This window comes from Microcaecilia unicolor, chromosome 12 (assembly GCF_901765095.1).
Source record: "Microcaecilia unicolor chromosome 12, aMicUni1.1, whole genome shotgun sequence".
In the NCBI taxonomy this organism is placed as follows: Eukaryota; Metazoa; Chordata; class Amphibia; order Gymnophiona; family Siphonopidae; genus Microcaecilia; species Microcaecilia unicolor.
The window spans coordinates 94,060,964-94,078,510 of NC_044042.1; the positions used below are offsets into that span (position 1 = coordinate 94,060,964).

Here is a 17,547-nt window from a genome sequence, read left to right on the forward strand (position 1 = left end):
ACAAGGCCACAACGCCCTCACTAGAAAACGAGGGAAAAAAGGGAGCGCGTGCTCTTTTTTTTTTTTGAAAAGAAAAAATAGGAGCACGCGGCAACAAAATTTAAACGAAAATTAACAAAATCGCGTAAACGCGACGGTCTTTCCGGGGCTGCTAAGAGAAAGCGGCGACGGCACGACTCTCTCCAGGCGCGGAAAAGAAAAGACTGGCGGGAACAGCCACGCACGAGCGGGAAGACGGCCGCGCATGCGCGGTGGGCGTGCCCCGCGTGCGGACCGCCCGCGAAGCTTCTTCCGGTTGGTGGGGGCTGCCGCGGACGTCACCCAGTCGTGAGAACAAGCAGCCTGCTTGTCCTCGGAGAATTATACTTACACTTTGTAATGATTTGTATATACTGGTTGTTAATACTGTGATAAACGAGACTGTATATTTTGTGGAGCTCTCAATAAAAATGTTTGAAATAAAGCTGGTAGTTTTTTTTTTTTTTGTTAACCATGCCACCAAGCCACAGCCTGATGCTCCCAGGCCAGAGCTTAAAGGGGCCATGGTGCCAATCCAGCCCCCCTCACAATTAAGCTCTATGCCTCTACTTCATAATTCAGATCACCCAACCCCCTAAGGTCATTGTCCTTAATCGAGGACCTAAGTGCTCGTGTGCTGCCCCATAATCATAGAGGCAGGTTGTTTGTATGTATATATGATAGGACTACGAGGTGATGTAAGTGTAGCTGTGATAGGCTCTTCCTGGCCCTAATCCCTATGCCTTGTGGAACTTTTCCTATTGGCTGGCCCCTGTCCCTCTGTATGCTGGCCTGTAGCCCACCCCTTCTCTTCCCATTTGGGGTTGAAAGTGTTTGCAGCATGATTTTCTAAGATCTGTAAGCCAACTTGCTGTACCTTGTTGCATACTCTCCATTCAAGCTACTGTAAAATAACCAAGTTTTTACCAGTTTAAAAGTACTCACAGCATCTAATCTCTCAGGCCCCACGCTGTTCTGAAACAGCACCAGAACAGTGCAGGGAATTAACTCCCCAATGATCAATGTTAATAACATGCTAATTTAGGTGTACTATTAGCGTTATCAGGTAAAAAGTGTGGGAGGATTGTGCCTGGGCAAGTGCTCAGGCACAATCCTCCCGCATTTGTTTGACAGGTGTGGGCTGTCAAAAGCCTGGACCTGTCAAATAAAGGAGATGGAGGTCCATGGGAGCCCCCCCAAAAGCAAGACCCTGGTGGCCTAGCGCCTCAACAAGCTCCCCCAGACAGTAACATGGGGGTCTGGAGGTCATGCCCCCCAGACACCCCAAAAAAGAGACCCTGTGGCCCAGTGGGGTACATACCCCTCCCCCCCTCCTAGTACCTCCTTGTGCTTCCAGCACTGCCTCCAAAATGGCGGCACCCTGCCTAGCGCAAGGATGTACTGGGCAGAGTGCCACCATTTTGGAGGCAGTGCTGGAATAGGAGGGAGTGCTACTTCCTCCTCCATCACACAAGGAGGAACAGGGGAGAAGGGGCCGCCAGACCACCAGGGCAGATAGAGGGTGGGGCCTAGTGCCCCCCCTATGTGCCCTTGTGTCAGGGGGCTGTCTGGGGGGGGGGGGCACTAGGCCCTCAGCCATTGGGGTGTCCATGGGTCTACAGAACCCCTAGGACTGACGGTGGGGAGGAACAGCCTTAACCCTAACCCCAGCATAGGGTTAAGTTGCTATTCGGCTATATGATCAGAGCACAGTGCTCTGATCATATGGATGGAATACCGGACAGCTCATTTAAATATAATTTAAATGAGCTGTGTGGTATTCCCTGCGCGCTTACGCCCGACATCCTCTGATCATGGGTGCTGTGTAAATGTGAATGCTAGCCTGGCGCTAGTGGCCTCTAGAGCCTGCATTTACTTTTCAGCATCGGGCCCTAAGCTTGGTGCTGAGATCTCATGGCTCTCCTTGTATACAGGGTGAGCTGGTAAAGAACAGACTCCTAAGTTCTGCAAGGCAAAGACTCATGTCCAGCACATTAACTAAATTATTTCCTTTTGGTTTGAATTTGCATTAAAGAAGATTTTGGTTCAAGAGTTCTGAGTCTTCACAGTGATGTTCTATACTCTGGTTATCTGCTTGCTAATCTCCTGAGTAGAGAAAGCCAACCAGGAGAGAGAGCAGAACAGCCCTGTTCTCGGTGGTCTTCAGGTAGGAGCAATTCCTAGTTACTCCTGCCCAGCTGGCGCCACCTCCAATGGTCTCATGCTACTACCGCTATGGATCATAATTCTGCCCTTGGACCATCTGGTGTATGGTCCTTGATGGAGGAGGGGTCTGGATTGGGGGGGGGGGGGGGGGGGTCTTGAATTGTCATCCTGGCCCCTTTAAGCTTTGGCCCAGAAGTACTGAGCCATGACTTTGAGGCTTGATGCTCTCGGGCCACTGGAATAAATGCTACTTGTGAGGTGGCTCATTGGTATTAAGCCACTTGGACTACTGTAACGCTCTATACGCAGGCTGCAAAGAACAGACCATCAAAAAACTACAAACAGCCCAGAACACCGCAGCCAGACTCATTTTTGGAACACCTAAATACGAAAGTGCGAAACCCCTCAGAGAAAAACTGCATTGGCTCCCGCTCAAGGAACGAATTGAGTTCAAGATCTGCATGACTGTACACAAAATCATTCATGCAGATGCCCCACTCTATATGCTAAACTTAGTGGACTTACCGCCCAGGAATGCCAAAAGATCGGCCCGCAAATTCCTCAACCTGAACTTTCCCAGCTGTAAAGGAATGAAGTACAAACAGGCTTATGCTACCACCTTTGAGTACAAAAGTACACAGTTTTGGAACGCACTACCCATGGCCCTAAAAACCATGACCAATCTAACCAGCTTTCGCAAAGCTTTGAAAACGCATCTCTTCAACAAAGCCTACAAAAGTCACCCTCAATGAAACAAATCATTCCTTAAACCACCCAAGTACACCAAAACACCTCTTTCACGACCTTACCTAACACCTTCTACCTAAATTCCTCTTTCACCTCAGCTTATGATCAACTGTTCTCTTAAATCATGTAATGACGTTCTCATTTCCATACTCTGTAAGCCACATTGAGCCTGCAAAAAGGTGGGATAATGTGGGGTACAAATACAATAAATAAATAAATAAACAAACAAACAGCGTTATTAATTTACAATGGGAGTCTGCAACCTACTACCGTGGTAAATCAAGATACATAAAAGCATACCTTTTACTCTACCTTGATAACTTATCCCCTAAATGCTTCTGAAAACTGCTTTTTCCTGTCTACGAAGGAAATTCTTCCTATGCTGGGCCCCGATCTATGATAAAGGGGGTTGGAGTGGGAGTGTAGCAAGGTCATGCATAAGACTAACTGTCAAAAAGACAAGACCTGGTCTATGAGTAGGTGTGATGGTGGAGGCTGCCATTGTAATGTGATTTATATAAGCTTAAGACAGTGGTAAAACATAGGGCTGAGAGGACTGGTAACCCCCACCCAAAAAAAAAAATCCCACTTTTTTGGGAGGGAGAGGAGGATGGCGTTGGTTTGCATATAAAGCAATAAAGGAATGAAACAGGAAATCTGCTATAGGTAGAATCAATTCCCTAGAAGGGAAAATAAAGAAAAACATGTACACATGGCTCTGTTATAATAAAACATTTACTTCAACCAGCAGCAAGAGTAACACACTTGGATAAAGAAAATTGAACAATGCTACAAAAAAATCTGACACGTTTTGGATTTTGTTTCCTTATTAGAAATATGCAGGAGAAAAAAATTTAAAAGATTCAACAGAACTGCTTGACCAGCTGCTAACAGCACAACCAAATCAAAGACATTTAATACAAGGATTAAAGAAAAACAAAACAAAAAAGCCATAAAAATGATGTTTTTAGTATTAACTTTTTTTTTGTTGGTGGTGGGGGGCAAGGACAGCAGTAGTGGTGACCCACTGTGTATTAATTTCCATTTCCATGTATACTTATTTTCAGCACATGAAATTCTAGAAATTCCTCTCACTGCATTTATCACTCTTCTCTGCACACATGATTTACAAGTGCACCCTTAACTGGTTCAACAGATGGACAATTTTTTCATAAATTTCTGTCCAGTTACCAATTGGTGACTAAATCACTCTCTGGCATGCCATGCCCCTCTTTTAGGGCTATCTGCTCATCAATATCCAGGACAGGCTGGTTTGATCTTACTTCCACAGAAAGAAAATAAAGCTGCAGAAAAACCAAAGTGAATGCTGGCATTTATCCAAGTCTTCCCAATTAACCCCTCTGAAAACATCCTGAATTTTAATCCTTTCTTTCAAGGACTATACTGTGGATACATTAATCCATGCTCTGTTATACGGGAAGACTGCTTTAACTGCACTTCTAGGGTTGCAGGAGGCACTGGGCTTTGCTGCAAGGTTCAGCACACTGTCTTGGCATGTAAATTTTCTAAAATATACAATGCAAAGACACCGTGCTGAAAATACAGACAAATCTCAGAAATTCATAAATGCCTCTTGAATTGCAGAATAATTAAAATAAACTTGGCCTGTACTGAATATTCATATTTGGTCAAATAGAGATTTAAATTCAAATATGAATAATTTGGGGATCTACTGAGCTAAAACCTACAGAAAAATACTTGATCTCTGATTTCACGCTGCTTCCTTTATTATTTGGTATGTTAAAACTCAATGCCCATTATTCGTATTTGGTATTCGTATTAAGCTAAATAGTAAAATATGCTATTCGGTACAGCTCTAGCCTATAAGTGATACCTCAGTGCCAGGTCCAGACTTCGTTACTGAGCCTTTCTGGGGAGGCAGCTTTCATAATTTTGGTTTCCCCGCCACTAAAGAACAGTGACACTTAGTGGGCATATTCCGGATACAGGTATACCAGATTTTAGAGCAAGCTGCTGTCTGTGCATCTTGGTCAAGGATTGTTGCTAAATAGTTGGGTTGGACTGAAGGAGGTTCAAAACTGTAATAAAGGTTCATGGCAACAAAGCCCCAGGAGAAGCTGGTTCTGACAGACGATCGTGAGGAGGAGGAGGAAAACCTCTAGGCAAAAGCCCCCAAAAGACTCCAATCCCTTTTAACACACTGCACTGACAAAACGGGTGAGAACTCTCAACTCAAATCTTTGTTTCATAAGGTTGCCTGGCCCTGGCACATCATCCGAGAGGATTAGCCAGGCATTGCTTTCTTCTGGCAACACCCGAAGACCAGTGAAACAACTTTAAAGCAGCCTTCCACTCTCAGGCCATGGCAGAAGAATTTGTTTGATGTGAAAGAATCCATATGTCTGTCACATCTGAATAACAGATGAGAAGGCAAATGGACAGTGCTCTTGTAAGGGAGGCAACATTACCCTTCCTCCTCCAACTTCTGTTATTGTAGTAGAACACACTCACGCTTTATAACGTGTATATTTGTAATTATATAACTGAAATTATGGACCCAGAAGGCTTTTGGCCAAATGTTCTAAATATTCTAGGCCCAGATAACACAATTGGTAACATATAAAGAGGGGAAAGTAAGAGAAGAAATGGACTCATGTTGTGCAGCACAGGACAAAATTATTGATAAGCTATGCAAACACGTCTAGACGTTATCCAAATCTATACTAGCTACAATGTCTCCTAAATTCCCTTCTCCCAACATTGGTCTTGTAAGGTACATAGTACATTGAGCAGTATGATGTGTCAGTTACAGCTATTATTCTCTAACAAGAAGCAAACTGTAAGAGGCGTATTTTTATATAACAACTCTAGAAATAAAAAGCAGATGCCGACTTTCAACGAAAGCGTTGGGAAAAGGTTTACTTGGACAAAATGCTTATGAAACACAACAGCAGCTAACACAGTGTGTCCATCGATCGTCCCAAACGAACTAGAAAAGATACACTTATCTTATTTGAATCTTCATTTGATGATGACTGAATCACCATCAACTGCAATGTGCCTTGGAAAGCACATCACCTTCACAAATACCGAAGGCTTCCAGTGTTGACATCCAATTTAACTGTCCCATCGGCTTTTCTTGCGTTTTGGTGGCTCAGGCACCACAAAATCATCCTCCTTGCTGTCCCGGCTGCTCCCACTTTCTTTTCTGCTCTCCCCATTTCTGCTTTCACTGTTGCTCCTACTATCCCCGTGTCGGCTACTACTACTGCTGCTGCTGGAATGACGGCTTTCACTATGGCGATGGCCTTCTCCATGCCGGCTGCTGCCATCCCCGTGACGATAACTGTCACCAGAGCGGCCACCATCTCCGTGACGCTGGCTGTCACTGTGGCGGCTGCTGCCACTATCCCAGTAACGCTGGCCATCACTGTGGCGACTGCTGCCACCATCCCCATGACGCTGGCTGTCACTGTGGCGACTGCTGCTTCGACTATCGCTGTATTTATCGCGACTACTTCCACTAGTGCTGCCACTTTCTCGGCCTCCGCTGCCACTTTCTCGGCCTCCGCTGCCACTTTCTCGGCCTCCGCTGTCACTTTCTCGCGTGTTACCTGTGGGGCTTAGGCTGGTGAAACCTGGAATACTGATACCAGGGTATCCTGCAGGCACACTGCTTAGGTTTCCCATGCTGACAAATCCTGGTATCCCCTTGGCAGCTAAAGCAGCTGGGTCAGTGGAATTTGTGCTGGCTGAACTGGTTGGTATGGAGCTCAAGCTGCCTGCACTGGTCCATCCGCTCGCATTGTCAGCAGAGCTTCCTGTCTTCTGGTTGGTCAAGCTGGCAGCAACAAAGTGGGTCTTGTACTGTGACTGTTTAGAGAAAATAAGATTACATGCTACATCAATGCTGTACCAAATCAAAAGTCCTAAACATGCATAATGGACATCTTTTCAGAAGCTTTAACATGTAAAGCAGCACTTTCCAATTTCGATCCAGTATAACCCCACTTTAACATTTAAAAATTCACATCACCCTAGATAATGTTAAATATAAAACAGCAGACCTCTTCTCTTCTCCCCTCCTCTCTCTTAACCACTTCCTTCTCCTCCCATTTATCCAAAGCAGGAAGGAAGCCAAGTAGTGGTGGATGGGAACAGTAAACTGCAGTCAGCACAGAATCCAGTACCAATGTTAACAGGAAACCCACTCAGGAGGAGGGAGCACCGACCACAGGCCTCATGCTGACTGCTATTACTGGATATACAGATCACAGTGGAGGTCCAGAGAGGTGTAACAGCTCTGATTCTGTGTTCCCCATTTGGGGTCCCAACCCATAGTTGCTGTAAAGACTTCTTTTCATCTGAATGAACTTAAGTAGTAGTACCAGCTGCTGAGCAGAAGAACTCTACAGAACAGGCTGGTGTTTGCTTACAGTGAATGTGCCAGAAGTAAAACATCACTATACAAGGGGCCTAATTACTGACCAGAGTTAAGGTTTTGCACTTAGCATACATTAATGGCTAAAGTTAAGAGGTATTAAGTAAAAATCTTCTATGGCAGCTGTTGAATGCATTTCCAGCACAGTCTTACCTGTTAATGAACATAAACTACAAGGTGCATTCCCCACCCCTTTTAAGGTGTAGAATGCAACAGTTAAACCAAGCTTACCTGTAGCAAGTGTTCTCCATGGACAGCAGGATACAAGTCTTCACAGCAAGGAGCCTGAGTGGGAAGCTACTCCACCTTGGCAATACTAAAAGCTTTTCAGTTGCCTCACTACACAGGCTTGTAATTTCCTGCCTGCTACTGTCATGTGGGACCTTCTCAGTCCCTTAATACAGCTTTGACTACAATTCTACTCCTTGGGGAGGTGGGTGGTCATGTGAGGACTTGTATCTTGCTGTACTCAGAGAACACCTGCTACAGGGTAAGTAACTTGGTTTTCTCTGAGAACAAGTAGGATAGCAAATGTTCACAGCATGGGACCCACCAGCTACGGGCTTTCTTCAAAAGAAAATGGGGAAATAAGGCATCGCAACAGGCAGATACCAACATACTTTTGGTGGCAGTTAGCCATTGCTGTACTCCTTTTTTTGTTTTTTGAAAAGGGCAAGGGGAGGGGGAGGCATACAGGATATAGGTACAGAAAAGAAATGGGTCTAGAGGGGATGGAGTTGAATTCTAATTTCTAAAGAGATTCTGAAGCACTGAGTGGCCAAACCTACTGTGACATCGGGGATCCTTTACCAAACAGTAGTGTCACATGTATGAACTGATGTTCGCAGATCTTCAATTTCTTCTATGAAGGCAGATTTCAAGTAGGCTACCAATGCCGACACAGCTCTTATGACATGACCCATAAAGAGTCAGATCTCTCTGGGGGTTAAGTGAAGCAAAGAGTCTGCTGCATAGAATGCGCTCATTAATGGCAGCCTCCATCCTGTTAAAGGTCAAAAGAAACAAATCGGTGGGGTGGACTTTCTAAGGGTTATAGTCTGCTCCAAACACAAGGCAAAAGCATTCTTACGATCTACAGTATGAAGTGATCTTTAACCTTTGTGGGCATAAGGCCTGGGAAAAAGCATTGGCAGGACAAAAGGCTAATAAATATGAAATCCTGACACTACTTTACAAAGGAATGAGACCCTGGAGTTCACTCACTCTGTAGGGAGAGAGGAAGGGAGAGATCCAAGATGCTGGCAGAAGCCATGTTTTCCACACATAACACATGCACATTATATGAATTTATTTTACATAGGCACACAATGTGTGTGTTATATGTGTGTGTGCGTGTTATGTGTGTGAGTGCGCTATATACATAAAAATACAGTAGCTACCCTCTCAGCATTCAAGCTCTGAAGGCAAGGGACTTGATATTGGGATGCAAGAGTTCCTGGTTCCACGGTCTTGATCGAGTTTCAACAAAGTCTTTCCCACTAGAGGTATCGGAGAATATGCATACAGAAGGTCTGTCCCCAACTGAGGAGGAAAGCATCTGATGGTAGCCTGCCATGGGCCTGAAGCTTGGAACAGAACTGAGGGACCTTGTGAATGAGCAGAGTGGCAAAAAGATCCACCGAGGGGGTGCCCCACACTCGGAAGATCTCATGGGCTACGCTCATATGGAGAGACCACTTGTGCGGTTGTATTACCCCAGGGTCAAATTGCATCGAATGGTCCACCATCGTAAAGAGCGTACAAGCTCTGGGGACACTTGAATGACATCTTGTAGACTTCCCGTGGCTTGAAACCATTGAGCGCTGCGTATGCCTTGTAGCGCTAAAGAAATGATAAGTAGATAGATAGATAGATAGAAGCCAGGGTCCATTGAGCTGATCTCATGTGAAGACATGTCATGGATGTAACATATACTGTGGAAGTCATGTGGCCCAATAATTTCAACATCTGCTGAGCTGTGACCTGCTGAGAGGCACGAACCCTTGATACTAGTGACACAAAACTGTCTGCTCAAGTCATCTGTGTGTCGAGCAGGCCTCCTATGAACTCCAATTGCTAAACAGGGTGGAGATGGGACTTGGGATAGTTTAAAATGAACCCTAGTAGCTCAAGCACCCAAACAGTTCTCTGCATGGACTCCAGATCACTGTCCTCCAATGAGCTCACCACCAGTCAATCGTCGAGATAAGGGAACACATGGAATCCCAGTCTGTTAAGCAACGCTGCGACTACCGCTAGACATTTGGTAAATACCCTGGGAGATGACACGAGGCCAAAGGGCAATGTGCGGTACTGGAAGTGCTGTGTTCCCAGCCAAAACCATAGATACTTCCACTGAGCTGGAAATATTGGGATGTGTGTATAAACATCCTTTAAGTCCAGAGAGCATAGCAAATCATTTTCCTGAATCATGGGGAGAAGGGTGCCCAGGAAAACCATCCTGAACTTTTCTTTGACCAGGAATTTGTTCAGGGTCCTTAGGTCTAGGATGGGACGCATCCCCCGTCTTTTTCACGAAGAAGTACCTAGAATATAATCTCCACCCTTCTTCTCCTGGTGGAATGGGCTCAACCGCACGGGCCTTCAGAAGGGCTAAGAGTTCCACTGCAAGTACCTGCTTATGCGGAGGAGCTGAAGCAATGAGATCTCGGTGGGCAGTTTGGAGGTTTCTGACGCCAATTCAGGGCATATCAGAGACGGACCATTTGTAGAATGCACCGGTTGGAGGTCACAAGCAATCAGCTTTCTTGGAAACTTTTCTGCCTCTCTCCCCCCCCCGATCGGCAAGTCGTCCAGAACAGACACTTTTACTGTGGCTATGGTCTGCTGAAGCCAGTCAAAAGCTCATCCCCTGCTTTGACCGGGGAGCTGCAGGGGCCTTATGTGTATGCTGTTGACATGAACGAGTGTGCTGGGGTTGTGCCTGCTGAGGCAGGTGAGAGGAGGAAGCGTACCTACACCTCTGTGAGTAATAAGTATCACTTCTTGACTTGCCTAAAAACCTCCTAGAAAAGGAGGCAGATGCAGAAGGCGTCCGGCGGGAGAAAGAGTGGATGGTATCAGTGTGTTTTTTGATTTGGTCAGTGAACTCCTCTACCTTCTCGCCAAAAAGGTTATCCCCTGGCAAGGGGCATCCGGCAATTTCTGCTGAACCGCCGGTTCCAAGTCAGAGACATGCAGCCATGAGAGTCTGTGCATCACTATACTTTGAGCAGAGATCCTGGAAGCCACATCAAAAAAGTGTCATAGGAACCCGTGGCCAAGAACTTAGGACATGCCTTCTGCTGCTTGGCAAACCAGTGAAGCGATGCAGCCCGCTCCGGAGGGAGAGTGTATGCCAAACCTAGCAGCTTGCGCACCGAGACCCGCAAGTATGCGGAGGAGTGGCCTAGTGGTTAGGGTGGTGGACTTTAGTCCTGGGGAACTGAGTTCGATTCCCACTTCAGGCACAGGCAGCTCCTTGTGACTCTGGGCAAGTCACTTAACCCTCCATTGCCCCATGCAAGCCGCATTGAGCCTATCATGAGTGGGAAAGCGCGGGGTACAAATGTAACAAAAAAAAAAGTACACGTTCATAAAGAGCTGGTATGACTGAATATGGCACATAAGCTGAGAGGCCTAAAACATCTTCCGCCCAAGAGTCCAAGGTTCTAGCTTTTCTGTCCAGAGGCACCGTAGCATAGTCTCTAGGCTCTTATGAGTGCAGATTCAACCACCAGGGAGCAATGAGGCAGCTGAGGCTTATCAAACCCAGGAGTACTCTGAATCCAGTACATTGTGTCAATCGTTTTGTGAAGTACTGGGACCAACAGAGAGGACTCCAATTCCACACTGGAACGTCTTGAAAGATCTTGTGCAGCGGGACCATCACAGCTTCTCTAGGAGGAGACTCAGTCCAGGACCTCAAGCATCTTGACCCTGGGCTCATCCTCCATCTCCAAAGGAACTGGAACGGCTGCTGCCATTTCTTTGATAAGACAGAGAAAGGAAAAGCTGTCTGGAGAAGACTTTATCCTTTCCAGTGGAGGTGAGGAGTCAGACCATAGGACTGGTCCTCTGAGTACTCCCATAAGCGCTCATTGGTGTCAGTCAAAAAGTCCGATGGGAGAGCTGAGATCAAGCCTGCCTCGACTTATAGAAGTCATGTCCTCAAGAGAAGCGTTGAGGAGTCACCCTTCCTCGACTCTGGTGAAGCTTCCTCCACCGACAGAGAGAGTACTGGCTTGGGTGGCGGACAACACAGAGACTGCACCCGACACTGGTGTCAAGAGGCTGCACCTCAGGCTGAAGGTCAAGTGGGGCTGCAACAAGGGGCATGGCAGGAACAAACACCCTCGATGTCAATGCAGTATGTTGCATGAAGCCAGCCAGCAGCTCAGGGAGCAAAGCCCAGAAACGCTCTTCGAGGGCCGAAACCGGGAAAGGCTGGGGTATCCACTGAGAGACAGTCTGCAGAGTTGCTGGGGTCGAGACAAGAGTTGGTCTTGGCTACAGGGAGACTGGTGCACTGGCACCTCCTGTATGGAGGGGGAGCGGTCCTCCTGGCGCCAATGCTTCTCGGGAGGCAAATCCCTCGACACCCCTGAGCTCCCAGACCATGTGTCGAGGGGGATTGATGTCGATGCTTCTTGGCCTTCGCCCGAAGTCGGTAATCAAGGCTCCTCGGATGATGTCGAAGTAGGCCGGCCCTTCATAGTACTTGGCGCCGAGGCAGATGGAGACCCACTCGATGCACAACTGCTCCCAGTTTCAACAGGTCTAGCAGTCATATGTATCGATGCAGGCTGGTCCCAGGGGCCCTTCATAGCAGTCAACGTCGAGGCAGGTGGAGACCCACTTGATGCACAACTGCTCCCAGTGTTAACAGGTCTAGCAGCCATACATACCAAGGCTCTCAATGTAACACTCAACACTGATGCTGACTCAGCCAATGTCGATGTTGAAAATCTTCTCAACTGGGTCCTTTTCTTGATACGAAGTACAGGACACAATTGGAAGGGCAATGATCCAGCCCCGACTAAAGACACCAAGAAGAAGATGGTTCTCTCTTCCAGAGATGGTCGTATTGCACCAGGTACAACGTTTAAAGCCACTGGGAACTCTTGCAGACATGGAAGGAAAAACTTCCGTGGCCAAATCAAATGACTTGATGGTGCCGAAAAAAGGGCAAACCAGAGAAAAAGAACAGGAGAGCCCGGCCAAAGACAAGGCCTAAAAGCCGCCTAATGATGCGGAAAATAAAAAACTTAAAAGTGAGAAAAATATAAATTAAAACAATAAGGTTAAGGCAAAAAGGGTAACCTGAACAAGGGAACAGCAAAACAGTGAAAAAATAAAACGCCGAAAAGGCACTAAAAAATCTCTTTAGGACTGAGCTGTGAGGAGCAGAAGCAAAATGCAACCACTCCTCACCGCAGTTAAAAGAGAACTGCGGTAACTGCACTCTTGCAGCAGGAGGGAAGACACTCGCGCATGCGCAGTGGAGCATGTCTCACGCTCCACAAAGCTCTTGCTAGCTTGTTATAAGCTCCAGACCAGGCAACGCAGGACCGTGTTACCCACTTATGAGAATTATAGGCTTGCTTGTCCTCTGAGAATAGAGCAGACTTAAGTTAAACAAAACTCTGAACAGATTTAAAAAGGTAATCCATTCCACAGCACAGGAGCTACCACCTGAAAACAGGAATGACGAACACAATCTAAACAAACTTTCATATGAGTTAGCACAACATATAAATGTTGCTGAGAACGATGCAGAGATCCAAGTGGAATGTAGAGAGTGAGCACAATATATAAAAATTAAAGCACCAGAATAAAATTTGGACACGAGTTGTATTCCTTCATTTTCGCAGAGAGGGAAGAAAGGGAGGTTCGACTGTATATATTCTGTGAGATGAAAGAAGGGGGGGGGGGGAGGGGGTTTGACTATTATTATTATTATTAGCATTTGTATAGAGCTACCAGACGCCTGCAACGCTGAACACCTGACATAGAGAGACAGTCCCTGCTCAAAAGAGCTTACAATCTATCTATTCTTTGGTGATGGCAACTTGGATTAATTGCTTATGTTCTATTGAGAGGGTTTGTATTGCTGTATACAATCAAATCATAAATGGGATGGGTGGGAAGTATGTCTGAAAGAGTGGACTGCATCCCTCTCATGAAAATCTAGCACCCTCCCCCCCCTCTGCATGCTGAATGGGGGACGCTTCTCTGATGTAAGGCAAGTGCCAGTACCCACCTGAAATGCAGCTTTCATCGCAGACAGCCTGTCTCCCATAGCTCCTGAAGAAGGTTTGTACGCCTCATAGTTACTCATAACACTGGTGTTATTGCGTTCCTGGGTGATAGGGGTTAAAAAAAATAGGGAAAAGAAAAGAAATCCAGGTCAGAGTTTTTCAACACATTTTGAAAAATGTGTGCAATGCAGGAACTTTCAACATCTGATGAATGCAACTCTGATTCAGAGGATGCTTTAAAAAATAAACCACTACCATGAGATCTTTCAAAAGGTACAACCAGCAAATAGCAGAATTCATTCTCTCACTTAAAAAGATTTACTGTCAAGCCATTATTTCTCAAGATTCTATACTGCCACTAAATATTTGCAACAATTATAACTCTGAACAGTGTCACAAGTGACTTCATGTGGAATGTTATCACATTGGTTCCTCAAGTGCCTAATACTGCAACACTGCAGTCAGTGTGGACCTTGCTAATATGGCTGCCTCTAAGTACTCAGAAAAAGATACAAGGAAGCAACATGAACAAAAAATGAGTACAGTATCATTTCTTGCTATTTACACTGCAGAAATATTATAGAGCATATACTCAGAGGTAGATGGCAACAAAATGCAGAAACAATTTATCAGAATCATTTACAACAGCAAATCTAGAAATTAGTATTTGTCAAAGTTAAATTACAAGATGGCAACAAAAAGGAACAGAACATTGAAAAATGTCCAAAATAGGTTTATTAATGGTTAATAAACCAACACTGCCCGACATGGGCTGCATCAGGGGCTACGATCAAACAAATACATACATATTACTAACACATGTAGAAATATGAAAAATTAAAATATGCAAATAAAATTGCAAACTAAACACGCAAGTATAAAAACATATAAAAACCATGACATGCATAATCAATACATTAACTGGATAAGCAATAAGTACAAATAAAATAATTGGTCATATTGCATGCATAGAAAAAACATTTAAAAGACAGCATGCATACCAAACGGTGTTGAGAACTGGACACATCCCAACGTGATGTGCACAAAAAGTATCACCACCACAATTTTACTGAAATAAGAAAAGGAAAACTGAATAAGCCTTTCAGACCAAGTTAAACAAACCAGAAGATGGCAATAAAGTATCAAATAAAATACAAATTTTACCAGAAAAAAAACCACATCAGTCAGACAGCGCCTAGGCTTAAAAGCATGAAAACCGCGCTTACTGAAAAGAACCAAATTATAAGGCGCCAAGAGGTCAAACGTCACAGCATAAAGATTAAAAATCTAAAGTCACCACACTGCTACTTAGCACAATATAATATGATCCATACATATAAATAGGAATACCATATCTGCATTAAAAGCCTAAATAAATAAAAAAGGTAAAAAATATATATCTCAAAGTGATGCTGCATGACGCACCACACTAAAAGCATAAAAAAATGTTTATATAATATTAATGGATAAATGAAAATAAAAAACTTGACTCAGAAAATAGAAACAATGACGTCAATGTGTTCCACAAAGGGAGCAATGCGTTCCAATTGTGGTGCAATATACATAGAACCTCACTAAAAACAGTGTACAGTTTAAAACAACTGAATGGCGCTGATGTAATGTGACAAAAACGCATCTAAAATAATAAAGATGCATGGTTACAATGGTAAAAAAACTCCTAAGAAATGGGACAGCAGTACAAAGGGAACAAATATACAAACTAAAGGAAAACAGATAAATCAAGTCGCCATAGTCAAAACACCTGGGGATAATGTGCTTAACTCAAAGATGAATCTTTGTTCCATTCTCAAAAGGTTCATATCAAAAGGACCACCTCTCCATGATCTCATTAAAATGTCAAGGGCACAAAATTTAAGTTCTTCAAACTTGTGCCCCTCAGCAATTGAATCTTCAACTACAGGTTTTTCTTTAATCCCTCTTAAGACACTTTTATGTTCCATAATTTTAATATTTAACTTTCTTTTAGTCTGCCCTATATATGCTAGCCCACAGGGTAGAGCAGAGGAAGGGGAAGGTTTCAACAATACTGAATGAGGCAAGACAGCCAAAGAATGAACTGTTTATAACATTACCACAGGGCCTCAAAAGAAACAGATTCAAGTGTTAGACAAAGGATTATCCTCTGTACCTACCCCTAAAGTATAATGTGTTTAATACGAGGGTCGATTTAAATTTGTAAGAAAATCGAAAAAAGTTATACGTTTTGTTGCTAGGAGTAATAGTAGTGCCACAGACATGTCCACTGTTAGAAAGGAAAGCGGGTGGCAGCGTTCAGGCAATACTCACCATGTGATACAGACCTTTGAGACTATGGTATTGAAGGAGGTGTCTAAGCTTGAATATGGTAGTAAAAGGAATTTTTTTACAACATGTCAAGGGAGGAGTATGAAGCCCTAAAGGCATCACGTAATGACAACAGCATCATCATCAAACCTGCAGATAAAGGGGGAGCAGTAGTTTGCAAAGTTCAATAGACAGCTTCAGGATAAGTTGTTTTATAAAGAACTTAAATATCACCCTACACATTTACTTAAGAAAGAAATCAAGACTCATCACTACAGGTAAAGAGGCCCAATATATTAAGCTGATTTTTTACTTGTAGAGGAACATCTACTATATATATTCTCCCCAAAATATACAAATCATTGACCTCATCTCCTGGCAGGTCTATTCTATTGGCTAAAGCAGAGCTTTTCACTGAAATGAAAACCCTGACTGGCTGGGTGTGCCCTGAGGACTGCTTGAAAACCCCTAGGCTAAAGGATCACTTCTTGAGCCATTATCCATTTTTACAGATAATGTTTTGCATCCTTTCATTAGTAAGATTCCATCTTATGTTTGTAATTCAGCTGATATTATTGAGTACAATGACATGCAGTACCGAGATGGTTTTGGTTACATTAGATGTCAAGCGCTTATATACTAATATACTTCAGAAAGAAGAGCTCGACATTAGCCATGATACATTGAGTAGATATTTTTCTGTTGAGAATTCCAACTGAATGTGTAATCAAATTGGCTACCATAGCACTTAAGAATTATCTTTCATTTAATTATAAGTTTTAGCAACAGATTAAAAGGGACAGCCATGGGGTCTACGATCCCCCCTCTATTGCAAACCTCTATATATGGCCCAGTTTGAAAAACAATCCGTTTCTTCTTGTAACTTTAAAGAACATGTGCACCACTGGAGAAGGTTAATAGATGATATTTTTATGATGGGAAAGGGCCAATTTTGGAGCTGAAGTGCTGAAGAGATTTCATGAATGGTTGAATCAATGTAATACTAATTTAATGAATTATGATACAGTGAGCATTCCTTTCTTGGACATCAATTCAAATTAGGGGCAAAGTTTTCTGTACTGATATTTATTGTAAACCTACTGATGTCAATCAGCTTTTGGATTTTTTTTTTTTTAGAGCCGTCACAGTTCTCTCAAAAATAAAATCTCAACAGTCAGTTTTTGTGTTTAAAAATATTATGCTCGATTCTCTGAAAGATGGCACCTAAAGGTGAGATTAGGCTGCCCAGGAACATTAGCGGTGCTCGTGGTGTATTATGTAAGCATTATTGCTTAGAAGCCTGTTATGCACAGAATCACCCTAAAATAGAACACTGCTAGATAGGTTATTAATTAAGCAGTCTAGTTCTGCTGGTTAATGTGCAGAAGCCACTTGAGATGGCAGGTCAATGTTTTCATAGACTGTTCAGGGAGGTCCGGGGAGGGCGTCAAGGTGACCAGCTTACCATGGTTGAGCAATAGGAACTAGAGGGGGGGGGACAACTGTATAAATCTGCAATCCATAAGATGGTGGGCCACTGTGTAACTCCTAAAATGCCTGCCTTTCTCTCTGTGGAGCAGAGTTTGCCCAACTCTGTAAACAGCAAGGTAAGGTCATCAGGAGTTACTA

At 44.1% G+C, this 17,547-nt stretch overlaps 1 protein-coding gene across 1 annotated transcript in view; it reads right to left on the reverse strand.

Moving 5' to 3' along the window:
- Window positions 1-3,648: 3,648 nt before the first annotated feature.
- Window positions 3,649-17,547, reverse strand: part of LOC115482026 (ATP-dependent RNA helicase DDX42-like) — a 172,022-nt gene continuing 158,123 nt past the window's right edge. Inside the window, 2 exon segments of the mRNA XM_030221570.1 lie at window positions 3,649-6,786; window positions 13,617-13,715. Coding sequence (XP_030077430.1) covers window positions 6,031-6,786; window positions 13,617-13,715 — 855 coding nt within the window. The 3' untranslated portion in view covers window positions 3,649-6,030.